We start from the raw sequence: 12,717 nt of genomic DNA, 5'->3' as shown, positions 1-12,717 counted from the left end.
GAGTGTTTTAAAAGAAGCCAATGCTTTTCTGCTGAAGAGGCAAACTAGTGACTTGCATAACAGAGACGTTTTCACTTCAATTGTTCACGTTCAACGTATATCGTAACTGACCAACGAATTGGGGATCCTACCAACAAGACACAGGTGTTGGCCCTTCCAGTGCCCTGCTTGAGCTTCCTGGACCGCCAAGGTTGGAGAAGGAAGTCAGGGCTCTAACAGAGAAGGTCAGTCACTGCTGTTCTGCAAGACCCACTCAGTGTGACTACTGGATAACGCTGGGAAAACGTGTCGTCTCGGAAGATGAACCACTGCGGAACCACATCCTTATAAGGAAGGAGAGGTGGAAGTTCTACATAAATACTAACCAAGCAGATTAGTACAACATATGGCAGTCTGAGATGGTTCCAACCAATTTCTAGGTGGGAAAGAACATCATAAGAGACTCGGGCCTAGCTGAGTAAGGTTGCTTGTACCGTGGAGGAATACACATATGGGGTCGCCGTAGATACTGCTACATACGGATACCCAGTCTACACACACGTTCCACATACATAAGGGTGTAGGCCTGGTATCACACGCCCGCAACATCTGACTACCGAGGGTCACGGAAGAGCTCGACAGAGTTAGCCATTTCTGGGGAACACAACTGGACACAATTAACACATATCCGGCCCAGGGAAAAGGTAGAAAAGGTCCTTTGTGCTACTGGCTACTGGGGACGAGTATAGAGCTCCGGAGGTTGACATCACGTAGCCTAAGCGCCGACATTTTTGTAGGCAGTCAGGGGACCGCTAGAGCGGCTGTTGCATTGTGACCTATAACATAATTTAAAACCAGACTGTGTTAACCTTACTATTTCAACATGATGGACAGCTTATGTACACCAGGGTGCCAGAACAAGTGGGAGAAAGCAAATGGAAAATAATTTCAATAATCAATAATCGTAGTAAGATCGTAGTTAATCGATCAATAATCGTAGTAAGTTGTTGAATGTCGTGAATTTCAGTTTTTTTCTTCATTCTTAACGTTACTTTTGCCTCACGTAAATAATGATACAAAATATCCCAATAGCCTATTTAATCGTGAATAACATAAGCTTTATGTATAACATCAAGAAAGGCTATTTGAAACTAAATTAAGGATCAATAAATACTGAAGAAATTACATTGATTGATTATGACTGATTTTATTTTACATACACAACACGGACCTATGGATTCAGCGGCGCACTGTTTTGGTTCGTGTTAATCTAACAACGTTAATCTATTCACATTTTTATTATGTAAAAAAAAAAGAGCATGATGCAGTTCAGTCTGCCTGCTATTCTATCTGTTAAAGCTACACTGTGTAACATTTTTAGTTTATCCTTAGCTAAAAACACTTTGTTCTTTCAAAAATATATGTGCTCATTAATATATATTTACTTCTTTCAAGTAATAAAGTATTCTCGTAAATGTTTATAATATGCCATTGAAAATACATACGGGTGAGGGGTTCGAATGCCGGTCGCCATGTTTCCCCTCCATCTTGAAAGTACATTAGCCAAAGAGGGACATACCCATAAATTCAAGCTTTGCCTTTTGCGTTTTAACACTCGATGGCACCGTGTCGAATGTGAAGACGGGGATTGCCATGTTAATCTTGGACTAAATCGGCCACCGTAGGAGTTAAAACGAAATCAGAATTGAGAGGAACGGAAACTATTATTCACTGGATGGCCATATACCTTTACACCACTAGATGTGATAGGAAAATATCACACAGTGTAGCTTTAATGTTACTCCTGATCGCTGGCTTCCGTGAATATTTAGTTTAAACATAGATTTAAGCTTCAACTAAGTGCAACGCAAAAGTATTGCATATAGCACTAGTGCATCAACGTTGTAACTTAGTGCCCATTTACGTCAAAACTTGGCTGATTGTAACTTGCGCACAGTTGGTGCAACAGGCGTCCAGAGGGAAAGGCTCTCCGTTCCTTTATCGAGACACGTGAAAAGCACCTCGGGGGCAGATTACCATTTTTTCTTCAATCTCACAAAGTTCCGCAGTGAGGTTGGTATACAATGAATCTCTTATTTTTACAATGTCTGCACTTACAGAGGATTGACGCACGTGTTTAACTGAACTCAGCACCTGGAAAAACACTCAAGCGGTGAGTGGTAAAAAAAATAAAAATCCTGCCACCGTCACAGTCCTAGATATGTTCTGTATGATCTATTAAGTTTTTCTATGTACAAGTCTATGTCTTTTGAATTAAAGTGCGCAGTGAACTATGTTCCCTTGAAACTCATGCTGGCGCCAGCTGTTCTTGCCTGCCAGAATGGCGTCGTAAACAGAATGGGTCACGTGACCTCCGGAGCTCTATATGGGAAGATACCAGCTCTACATGGAGGCTACAGATTCTAGTGAACATGTTAGGTGCTGCTCAGCCCACAGATCTGTCAGCAAGGTGCTTTGAGCCAGCGCCCAGGAGAAAGCTACACTTCTAATTTAGTGTGCTCTCAACCCGAACAGGCAAGGCACGCCTTGGGATTGGTACATCAAGACAAAAGCATCCTCTATCCAGTGGGCAAACCTCTGCTTGGAGATAACCTTTCCTTTCTGCTGGCCTCTGTAACAGACAAAGAGCTGCTCTGAATTCCTGGAGCTTTGAGTTCGGTACACGTAGGCTTAAAGACTGCAGATAGGACAGAGCAAAGCCAGAGCTGGGTCTGCTCCTCCAAAGGCAGCGCTTGCAGGTTCAGCACCTGGTCCCTGAAGGGAGTGGTGGGAACCTTGGGCACATATCCAGGCCAGAGTCTGAGGATGACGTGAGAGTTTGCCGGCCCAAATTCTCAAATTCGAGGCACAATTCACTGACCGAAAGTACATACAGGTCCCCTAACCTCTTGATAGAGGCCAATGCAGTCAAGAGCACTATCTTCATGGACAGGATTTTAAACACAATGGATGGCAAAGGCTCATAGGGAGGACTCTAAAGTAACCTGAGAACCAGAGCTAAGTCCCAAGAGGGTAACAAGTTTAGACAAGGAGGAATTATTTTCTCCTTGAATTCAACTGCATTGTGATACGCCTCAATTCCAGGAAGAGTACCACTCAACGAACAGGTTCCACTTCAATGCATAGAGGTCAGGGAATAGTACAACTGGCAGTGGGTCGAGTCCAAAGAGGTAAACAGGTCTGCCTGTGCGGCTCAGAATAGGTCCCATATATGCTGGCTGCCTGGGGATGGAGTCGCCACTTTCCCGTAGGTATTGATTGTCACGAGAGTTTGTCAGCTGTCCGTTTGAGCGCACTAGGGATGAGAATAGCCCAAAAGCAACCTCAGATGCTTCTGTCTCCAAAGTACGAAACGGCGAGCGACTTGCAGCATGCTGCAGGAGCGTAGACCACTCTGTTGATTGATGTACACAATGATTGCAGTGCTGTCCACTGGGACCAGTACGTCCTTGCCATGTATGTAGTAGCTTTTGAGGCGGCCCAGCAAAAGACATACTGCTTGCAACTTGAGGCAGGTGATGTGCCAATGCAGTTGGGGCCCCATCCACAACCCAAAACTGCATGCCTGATGTATGTGGCTCCCCAGCTGGTGGATGAGGCATCTGTGAAAACAACAGCAAGCCTGGACACATAGAAACAAAGGGTCCAACCATAGGCTGAAGGTTTGGTGACAGTACAGAGTTGTGATCGATAGTATCGAATGCAATGCTAAGATCGAGTGACACTAATAGAGAGATAAAACCACGATCGGATGATATGAGTAAATCATTTGTAATCTCTGATGAGAGCAGCCTCAGTACTATGATACGGTCTAAATCATGACTGGAAATCCTCACATATACCATTTCTTTCTAAAAAAAGGAACATCATTGTGAAGACACAGCCTTTTCTAGTATTTTTGATAGAAATGGCTGATTTGAGATTGGCCTGTAATTGACTAATTCTTTAGGATCAAGTTGCGTTTAAAAAAAAAAAGTGGTTTAATTATAGCCAACTCAAAATGTTTTTGGTACATATCCTAATATGAATGATGAATTAATGATATTAAGCAGAGTATCTATGACCTCTGGAAGCATCTCTTTTAATAGCCTAGTCGGTATAGGGTCAAGCATATTGTCAAATGTTTAGTCTGTCTGTGTTGGTTTTTCCCCTGTGTTTCCTAGTTTTGTGTGAGTCACATATTCCTTTGTTTCAGTTTCCCGCCTTAGTCCAGTCCCCGCGGCTGTTAATTAATGTCATCTGTATCTAATCATCTGTGCCACATGTCCCCCTCGTTAGCCCTGTCTTCAGTATGTATTTAGTTCCCTCATGTTCAGTCCTTCCTTGTCCGGTCTTTGTTATACCCTGTTATCCCGACCGTTACTGGTGATGTATAGGAATGTGTTAGATGTTCAGTCAATATTCAGTTTATTGTGAATAAAGTCTCTTGGTGTTTTGGAAGTCTTGAATAGTGATGGCGAAGTGAAGCTTTCTGAACCAGTGAAGCTTTCAGCACAGTTGTATCAGAAAAAGGTTCATTACTCGAAGCTTTTCAAGTCAGAGCTCAACGAGGACCTCTGCTGGTGAAAGTGAGGGAAAGCGATGTGTCGCAAAATGTTTTGCAACCGACGCATTATCTAGAAGCAAAAAGTGAATTAATGGATTGATTAATAAATTAATCAATATATTATATATGACATTATATGACACAATCTGTTCCATTGCATACTCCTAGTAACTTAAACCAATAAAGATATGATTTTGTATTGTGAATGTGAACATTTTTCCTGTTTGTAAACAAATAAAACTCACGAATAAAGGAAGTATGCTAAATAAATGCATGCACACAAGGAAAAACACACACACTTTCACATGATTATAGAAGGATAAGCCTATATTGTCTCTAATGTATGAAGTCATAGGCTGGTGCGGATTAAATAAATAAATAGATAAATATATGCGGCAGAACAAAAGCCAAATAAATGATCAACTTTATTGGGCGAAATCAAATGAAAGTGTTCCCACATTTCAGAACGCCCTCTCTTTACAACAGGGTCCATAACAAACTCGCGCAATACAAAAAACCTGCTCAATGCAACGCAACACACCTCACAGGCACGCCCTGTGTCGCGCATTTTTAAACCTTTCTGAATCAGTCACGTGGGTGTTTGTGAAACGAAGCTTCGGACGTCATTGGTCACGTGGTTTTGATAGAACGAATCAAGCATCGATACAAAGCTTCACAGAAAATAGTTTCATTTTTTTGACACACGCTTCGGAGCTTTGGTGTCACTGTTAACATCACTAGTCTTGAACTCTCGTTTGTCGCATCTACACACCATAACAGAAAACCGGACCATTACTACAAGACTTCCAAAATACAATGCTGCGTTCCAGTTCATTTTTATCATGCCCTTCACTTGCAAACTTCCCTCCGTCTCGTTCACTCAGATGTGCGTCATTGCTTACGTTGCATGAGTGCCCACTACTGGCGGAAACTTTGCAATGGACTGAACTGGAACGCCCTAAGCCCTTGATCACTTGGAATCCAGTATGGAGTTATTTTTTTTTCCTTTACGAAATTGTTTAATGCAGCATTCTATATGTATATGGATGTGTTTGGGTTGTTTTAAATGTTTTTAAAAATATCATATAGTTGTTTGTGGTGGGGTAAATTAAACGCGATATGTGGTGACGGCACAATCGTGTTGCATTATGGTATATGAAGCTGCCTGAAGTGTACATATGAAGTAGACTCGCTCACTCGGTCAAAATCGAGGGAGCAAGGGTCTGTCCATATAAACTTACCTTGTCCACTTCACGAAGTGGAACGCACTTCAAAATGGCGGCAGGGATTCCCCCAAGGGGAAGTGCTTAGGGAAGTTTGCAAGTGCGTGTCTTAAAGTGGAGTGGAACGCAGCACAAGATGCCAGGGATTCGGTGCTCGTTGGCAGAGGAAGTCCTTCTCTCCCTTCGGCAGGGTGGGCACCCGCTGGAGGTATGTGGAGGAATTTCTGGAGTATTTCGATCGGGTGAGCTGGAAAGATCCTATGGTGAATGCGTGCTTCCGGGATGGACTGGATGATGACCTGTTCTTACAATTATTATCTCCTGCGGTTTGCGATAAGTCCGTAGAGGACTTCGTTAATTATGTTCGATTAATTACATAATTGATCTGAGATGTCATCGCTCTGCTGCAGAATTTAAACTGTATGAATATTTACTCTGTGACATTATTAAATCTTAAAATACTTGTTGTCGAACCCCAATAAAGTTTAGAATGTCTCTAAATGCCAATCCCAATGTGTCTTTTTCGTTGTCTACATAGATATGAAAGCTTTAGCATAAGTTCTGCTGGGAAGACTCAATTACTACGTCACTTAATGCCTTCACTCTAATCCAATGATATTCTCATGCTCACGGTATAAAGGCTCTGTACTTACACATGTTTGAGTTCGCAGATACTGAAGCGACGATTACCCCCATCCTCCCCACCACCACCAGGATGGCCCTGTCCATACCCTGCCGGGGGGTCGGCTGCGCCCCTGCCCTCGTCTTCAGGCAGGAATTGCAGATCCGAGACCCTCGGATTATGCTCTTCGGACGGGGCCTACGCCAAAATGACTCTGTACACTATCAGCTTGCTGAGCTGTTAATAAATGCACTATTGTTAATATATTTCTCCCCGTGTCTTTCTGGTAGAAATTAAAATCACAAACAATTGGTACTTTATCTGTAGCCAGAACTAACTCTGAGAGAAAATCAGCAAATTCTTTGATAAAGTCTGTACTGTGGCCTGTATACAGCAGCCAACACAAATTTCCAAAATATTTTCGGAGGGATGGGCTTCATAGAAGCAGGAAGCAAGCAAGCCATTCAAAGCACAGTGGAGACAGCGGTGTGGAATAAAGGTCAAATATAAGGAAAATACCGGGTAAAAAAAAAAAAGTATTAAGACGTGTTATACTGTGCCCCATGAACACAACCAAGCCTAGAAAAAAACAACAACAGGGAACCACACCTTTAAGTGAAATCAATTATAATTCTATTTCGAATTTAATGTTGTGTCTGTCTGTTGCTTCTAACCATAACCCGCTACCTCCTAAGCGATCCCTAAATCTTCTGACAAATTCAATTCCTAACTTTATTACACAGTAAGCAATCCATTACACTATTGCTAATTCATAGACAAGTGCTACACAAGCCTGCTGTGAGCACTCAATCTCATTGAAAACACCCAGACTCTGAAGCTGAGAAAACAGCTGTTTTTTGTACCGCATGCCAATGTTTATTGGTTTTAAAACACTCAAAGTAGATTGGTCTCTGAAAACTAATTTGTTCAGTCAGTTCCCAAATTCGTTTGGTCAGTTCCGACGTACGTCGGGACCATATTTAACAAGTTATAATGTAAAATTTCTAGCTTCCGCCTTCCCTATTCAACTTATGGAAAAAGTGTAACTGCTGCAACTATGACGTTGGTTGAGTGTAAGCATTTTGAACTGCAAGATGTGCTACACTTTATTGTAAGTTGAATAAGGAAGGCAGTCTGCCGGAAGCAATAATTTACTTTAAAGAGTGTTCAATTTGGATTTTTTCTTTTACACAAACACATTATTTTGCTTCAGAAGGCCTTTATTAACCCCCCAGTGCCATGTGGATTTCTTTTATAATGGATGGAAACACTTTTTTTGTTCAAATTTTGGGCTGCCACTGTAAAGCTTGGAAGAGCCAGGACATGTTTTGATATATTAATGTTGAGCATATGATATATATATAGGAGGTCAAACACAGTATTATATATATATATATATATATATATATATATATATATATATATATATATATATATATATATATATATATATATATATATATATATATAATACTGTGTTTGACCTCCTTTCGCCTTCAGAACTGCCATAATTCTATGTGCTTCAATGCTTAGGTAGGCCGTGGCATTTAAACAATGCCCAATTGGCAATAAGAGGCCTAAATTGTCCCAAGAAAACATCCCCTACACCATTACACCACCACCACCAGCCTGCGTAGTGGTAACAAGGCATGATGGATCCATGTTCTCATTCTGTTTACACCAAATTCTGACTCTACCATCTGAATGTCTCAACAGAAATCGAGACTCATCAGACCAGGCAACATTTTTCCAGTCTTCAACTGCCCAATTTTGGTGAGTTTGTGCAAACTGTAGTCTCTTTTTCCTATTTGTAGTGCAGATGAGTGGTACCCAGTGGGGTCTTCTGCTGTTGTAGCCCATCCAAAAACTCAGACTGGCCCGTCTGGCACCAACAACCATGCCACACTCAAAATTGCTTAAAGGTCCCATTCTTTGCGATTCCATCTTTCAAACTTTAGTTAGTGTGTAATGTTGCTGTTAGAGCATAAATAATACCTGTAAAATTATAAAGCTCAAAGTTCAATGCCAAGCGAGATATTTTATTTAACAGAAGTTCCCTTTCAAAGCCTACAGCGAACGGCCGGTTTGGACTACAGCCCTGCACTTCCTGCTGTGATGACACAACTAAAACCTTTTTTGACTAACCCTCCGCCCACAAGAACACGCAAATTCGGGGGCGTTGTCCTTTTGCTCTCGCAGGTCGAGAATAGGAAGCGTTGTTTTTGTAGAGTGTGTTTGTCGCCATGCCATTGAAACGCTGTTATTTTCATCCCGGAGTCAAATCACCTTTGTTTGGGCTTCCCACGGATGCTGTACGTAGAGATCAATGGCTACAGTTTATGTTTAACTCGGTTACGGAAAATTATAATCACAATTTAAAATTATGTGCAGCACATTTTGCTGAGGACTGCTTCCTCAATCTCAATCAGTTTAATGCCGGATTCGCAGAAAGATTATTCTTAAAAGATGACGCAGTTCCCTCTTTGTTGTTTATGGACCACAACCGGTAAGGGTATTTTATTATTTAAGTCAGTCCGTTTAACAGTTTATGTAACTCATGACACAAAGTGTAATGTTGTTTAGCTCTGTTAACTAACGTTAGATGGTAATTGAAACTAATCCGAAAAACTTAGCATATAAAAGTGTAGTAATTCATTCAGACACCATCGATTGTTGGTGTTTGTAATGATCAGTTTAAACTACTGAATAGACAGCTTACCATTCTGAAACATCCAGCGAAAGTCTTTCCTGAGCAGGTTGTAATCGATCCTCTTCAATATTCTCTGGGTCTGATTCCGGCTCAAATTGATAAGGCAATATAGACATTTTTGCAATAACATTGAGCGCGTGTATCTACCCGTTATGATAAGAGGTGGGACCTTTCCGGGCAACGTGCTAAGCTGCTGTCCAATCACAGCGCGGGAAGCGCTGGCCTAATCAGAACTCGTTACGTATTTTTGAAGGAGGGACTTCATAGAACAAGGAAATAATCAGGCCATTTTTAGGACAGAGGAAACAGAGGTATACAGATAAGTAAATTGTGTGAAAAATACTGTGTTTTTTTACACGCGAAACATGAACTCATGTTATATTGCACACTGTAAACATAATCAAAGCTTCGAAAACACGCGAAGAAGGGGACCTTTAAATCCCCTTTCTTTCCCATTCTGACATTCAGTTTGGAGTTCAGGAGATTGTCTTGACCAGGACCACACCCCAAAATACATTGAAGCAACTGCTATGTGATTGGATGATTTGATAACTGCATTAATGAGAAACTGAATTGTGTTCCTAATAATCCTTTAGGTGAGTGTATTTGTACATAATGTATGAAAATTATATAAAATATAAAATTAATATACATTATGTTACAATGGGTTTCTCAAATTACATATATCTCGCCACACAAGAGATTAAAAGACATACGTGTTTTTCACTTCTCAGTAATCCTCAGTAGATAGCCACCTGTTTAAATAAAAACAAAAACATAAAAGGCCAATTTGTTTTCAACTTGCATGATGTTTGCGTCAACCTCAATGTTTTTGCTGACATCAGGGACTTGGTAGTGACATTACAGCAAGGCTCATGAGAATATCTTCATAATAATCAGAGCAACCCTTGAATAGTATGTCACACAGATAGTAGCAATAATATAAAGGACAGATCAAAAGAAAAAAAAAGGACCAGAGAAACGCATCTGATCTTTGATGTACAGATTTTTAACTGTAGAATAGAGATCAGACTTTTAAGATCTACTGCATCATGCAAGGTCTCCATTTAGCTTTGCTTTTTTATCCTAATTGTTAGCTAAATTATATTTAATTAACAAGACTAAAAAAATAAAATAAAAAAAAACACGGACTATTGACGATTGTGAGATGAACACTTCAGAATTTAACAAACGGCAAGAATTATTTGGGGAGGCCATTTTCAAAAACCTCCTTGTGGTTGTACTTGCTGTCATGATTAATTGTATCAACAGCTTGCTGCTTTATACTTTCTTCCAGAACCCTGTTTTTGCTCAGGAGCCCCGTTATATCCTCTACATGCAGCTGATCATCAATGACATCATAACACTGACTGTTTCTGTGATTTTGTTTGTGTTTACGTACTTAATACCGAACTTGAATGTTACTATTTGTTGCATTTTCATCCTCATTGGAAGCAACGCCTACAAGAACACGCCACTAAACCTGGCCGGCATGGCTATTGAGCGCTTTGTGGCCATCTGCTACCCTCTACATCATGCACGAATATGCACCGTCCACAACACTAAACTCCTGATCGGCATCATCTGGCTGGTAGGAGCCCTGCCTGGCATAGTGGACCTGTTTGTTGCTTTGGGTCTTAGTCCAATCTCCTTCTTTACCACTAGTCGCAAGTGCTACCAGCAAAATGTGTTTAATTTTGAGTACCATATAATAAGCCATGCTGTTTTTAACATCGGCTACATGTGCTCAGTGTGGGTGCTGCTCTTCTACACTTACTTCAAAGTGCTGTTCTCTGCTAAAGCAGCTGCTTCAGAACCAGCTCAAGCCCAGAAGGCCAGGAGAACCATTTTACTGCATGGAGTCCAGTTACTGCTCTGTACATTGTCTCTGTTCACAACGGTCCTGGATGGGGCCTTAGCTGCTCTCTTTCCTTACTATCAGTCAGTAATTTACTTCTGCAGCTTCATTCTCACCAGCATTTTACCACGACTGCTGAGCCCTCTCATATATGGCATGAGGGATCAAAAGTTTAAGAAATACATGAAGCGTTCACTGATGTGTGGCCACGAAAAGAGAGCCATTGATCCGTCTGATTAGTCTTCTTCTGAAAAACAAACAAAATGTCAAATGTTACATTTTGTCAATGTCATATGTCAAATTTTTAGTAATAATTTTAAAAATAATTATTTTTTCTATAGAGTTCTGTAAATTATGTTTATTTCAGCATAAACATGGAGTAGATTAGTAAGCAACATTCAACCAGTGTTATTCAGTATATTTAAAATTACATAATAAGTTAAATAGCCTTTCAACCAGTGTTATTCAGTATAATAAAAATTCTATAATTAGCTAAATAGCTTTAAAATTATGACTCTGAAATATTTCTTTCCTTGTGTAAACAAAACTAATGTTCCAAAAACTCTATCTATGTTGCATTATACAAAATGATTGCTCTGTCTTGTAATGTTTCTATAAACTAAGAGCAATCAGCTTTATCTTTATCATCAATCTATTTATGTCTATTGTATGGAAAAGCTCTAAACATTGCTTGCACATACCATTAAAACACACTGGTGTACTAAAAGTAAACTGATCTTTACTCTTGTTCTCCTAACAGTGATTATCATTCAGTCATTTAATAAGCAGCGCACACTGATCCTGTTTTGCTTTGTTTCAGGAAACGATGCAATTCTTTTGTTTCAATGTTTAACAAACTAGTTAAAAAGTTGCGCTAACCTGTGTATAAGCCTAAATGCATTCGTATACCTCTGTATTCTGTAATGCCTTTTCTACCAATAGTGGCAATAATGTATAGGCCTATACATAACTTTTTGATTAGCTTGTAATTATTTTGAATCCTCAATTTAAAACCTTCTTAAAAAGGCATTTGGATGATTATGCCACAATTAAAAATGTCTGAATCTCATTTAATTAGATACAAAGTATAAAAGATTCTTGACAGATACTGTAGTAGAGCTTGTCCTATTGCTTCACTTTTCTGAGCCATTTTGCCTTTTTTTTTTTTTTTTTTTTTTTTTACTCAATCAGTCCACAAGCAGAGTAGCACAATGTTCATTACATCCAGTTTTGAACATTTCAACGAAAACAAACCTAAACTCCAGTTAAACTTGGGAGGGTGTTGTAAATTAGATGGGTCGCACTGTGCACTTACTGTAGGTTTAAACTTTGGGCAGTTACATTCTACCAACTCAGCTGTTCTAATCTCTTCGATTCTCACTTTTACAACCATTTTAAACCATTTGTCCTACACTTCTCAGGGCCTAAAGCAAAACTGCATTCATAAGAAACCCCAGATGACCCCCAAGCCCTTAATCCTTTCTTTCAGAAGTTTCAACTTCAACAAACAACATAGAGTATGTTGATTTAATATATATATAAAATATTTAATTTTAATATATAAAATATAATTAACCAAGTATAAATGAATGAAAACTGACAGACAAAACAAACTGGCAGTGAGTGAAAGACCAATAATGAAAATTAAATCCATATTTAGGTTGACAGCCAGCTGAAAGTAATGCTCTGGCACCATCTAGCGATCAGAAAAACTACAACACTGCAGCCATGATTATCCACATGTGTGATTTAGAAACA

The 12,717-nt window shown here is 39.8% G+C and overlaps 1 protein-coding gene across 1 annotated transcript; it reads left to right on the top strand.

Annotated features, from left to right (window-relative positions):
* Positions 1 to 10,269: 10,269 nt before the first annotated feature.
* Positions 10,270 to 11,199, top strand: LOC137039294 (odorant receptor 131-2-like). Its single transcript, XM_067414645.1, has one exon. The coding sequence runs from the start codon at positions 10,270 to 10,272 to the stop codon at positions 11,197 to 11,199; it is 930 nt and encodes a 309-aa protein (XP_067270746.1).
* Positions 11,200 to 12,717: the final 1,518 nt, after the last annotated feature.

This window comes from Pseudorasbora parva, chromosome 13, assembly GCF_024679245.1.
Source record: "Pseudorasbora parva isolate DD20220531a chromosome 13, ASM2467924v1, whole genome shotgun sequence".
Taxonomy (NCBI): Eukaryota; Metazoa; Chordata; class Actinopteri; order Cypriniformes; family Gobionidae; genus Pseudorasbora; species Pseudorasbora parva.
The sequence above is the reverse complement of the archived record's forward strand: the minus strand, read 5'-3'. Positions and strand labels throughout refer to the sequence as shown.

Coding starts and splice junctions, on each gene's coding strand:
- LOC137039294 (XM_067414645.1), top strand. CDS start 10,270: ATGAACACTTCAGAATTTAACAAACGGCAAGAATTATTTGGGGAGGCC.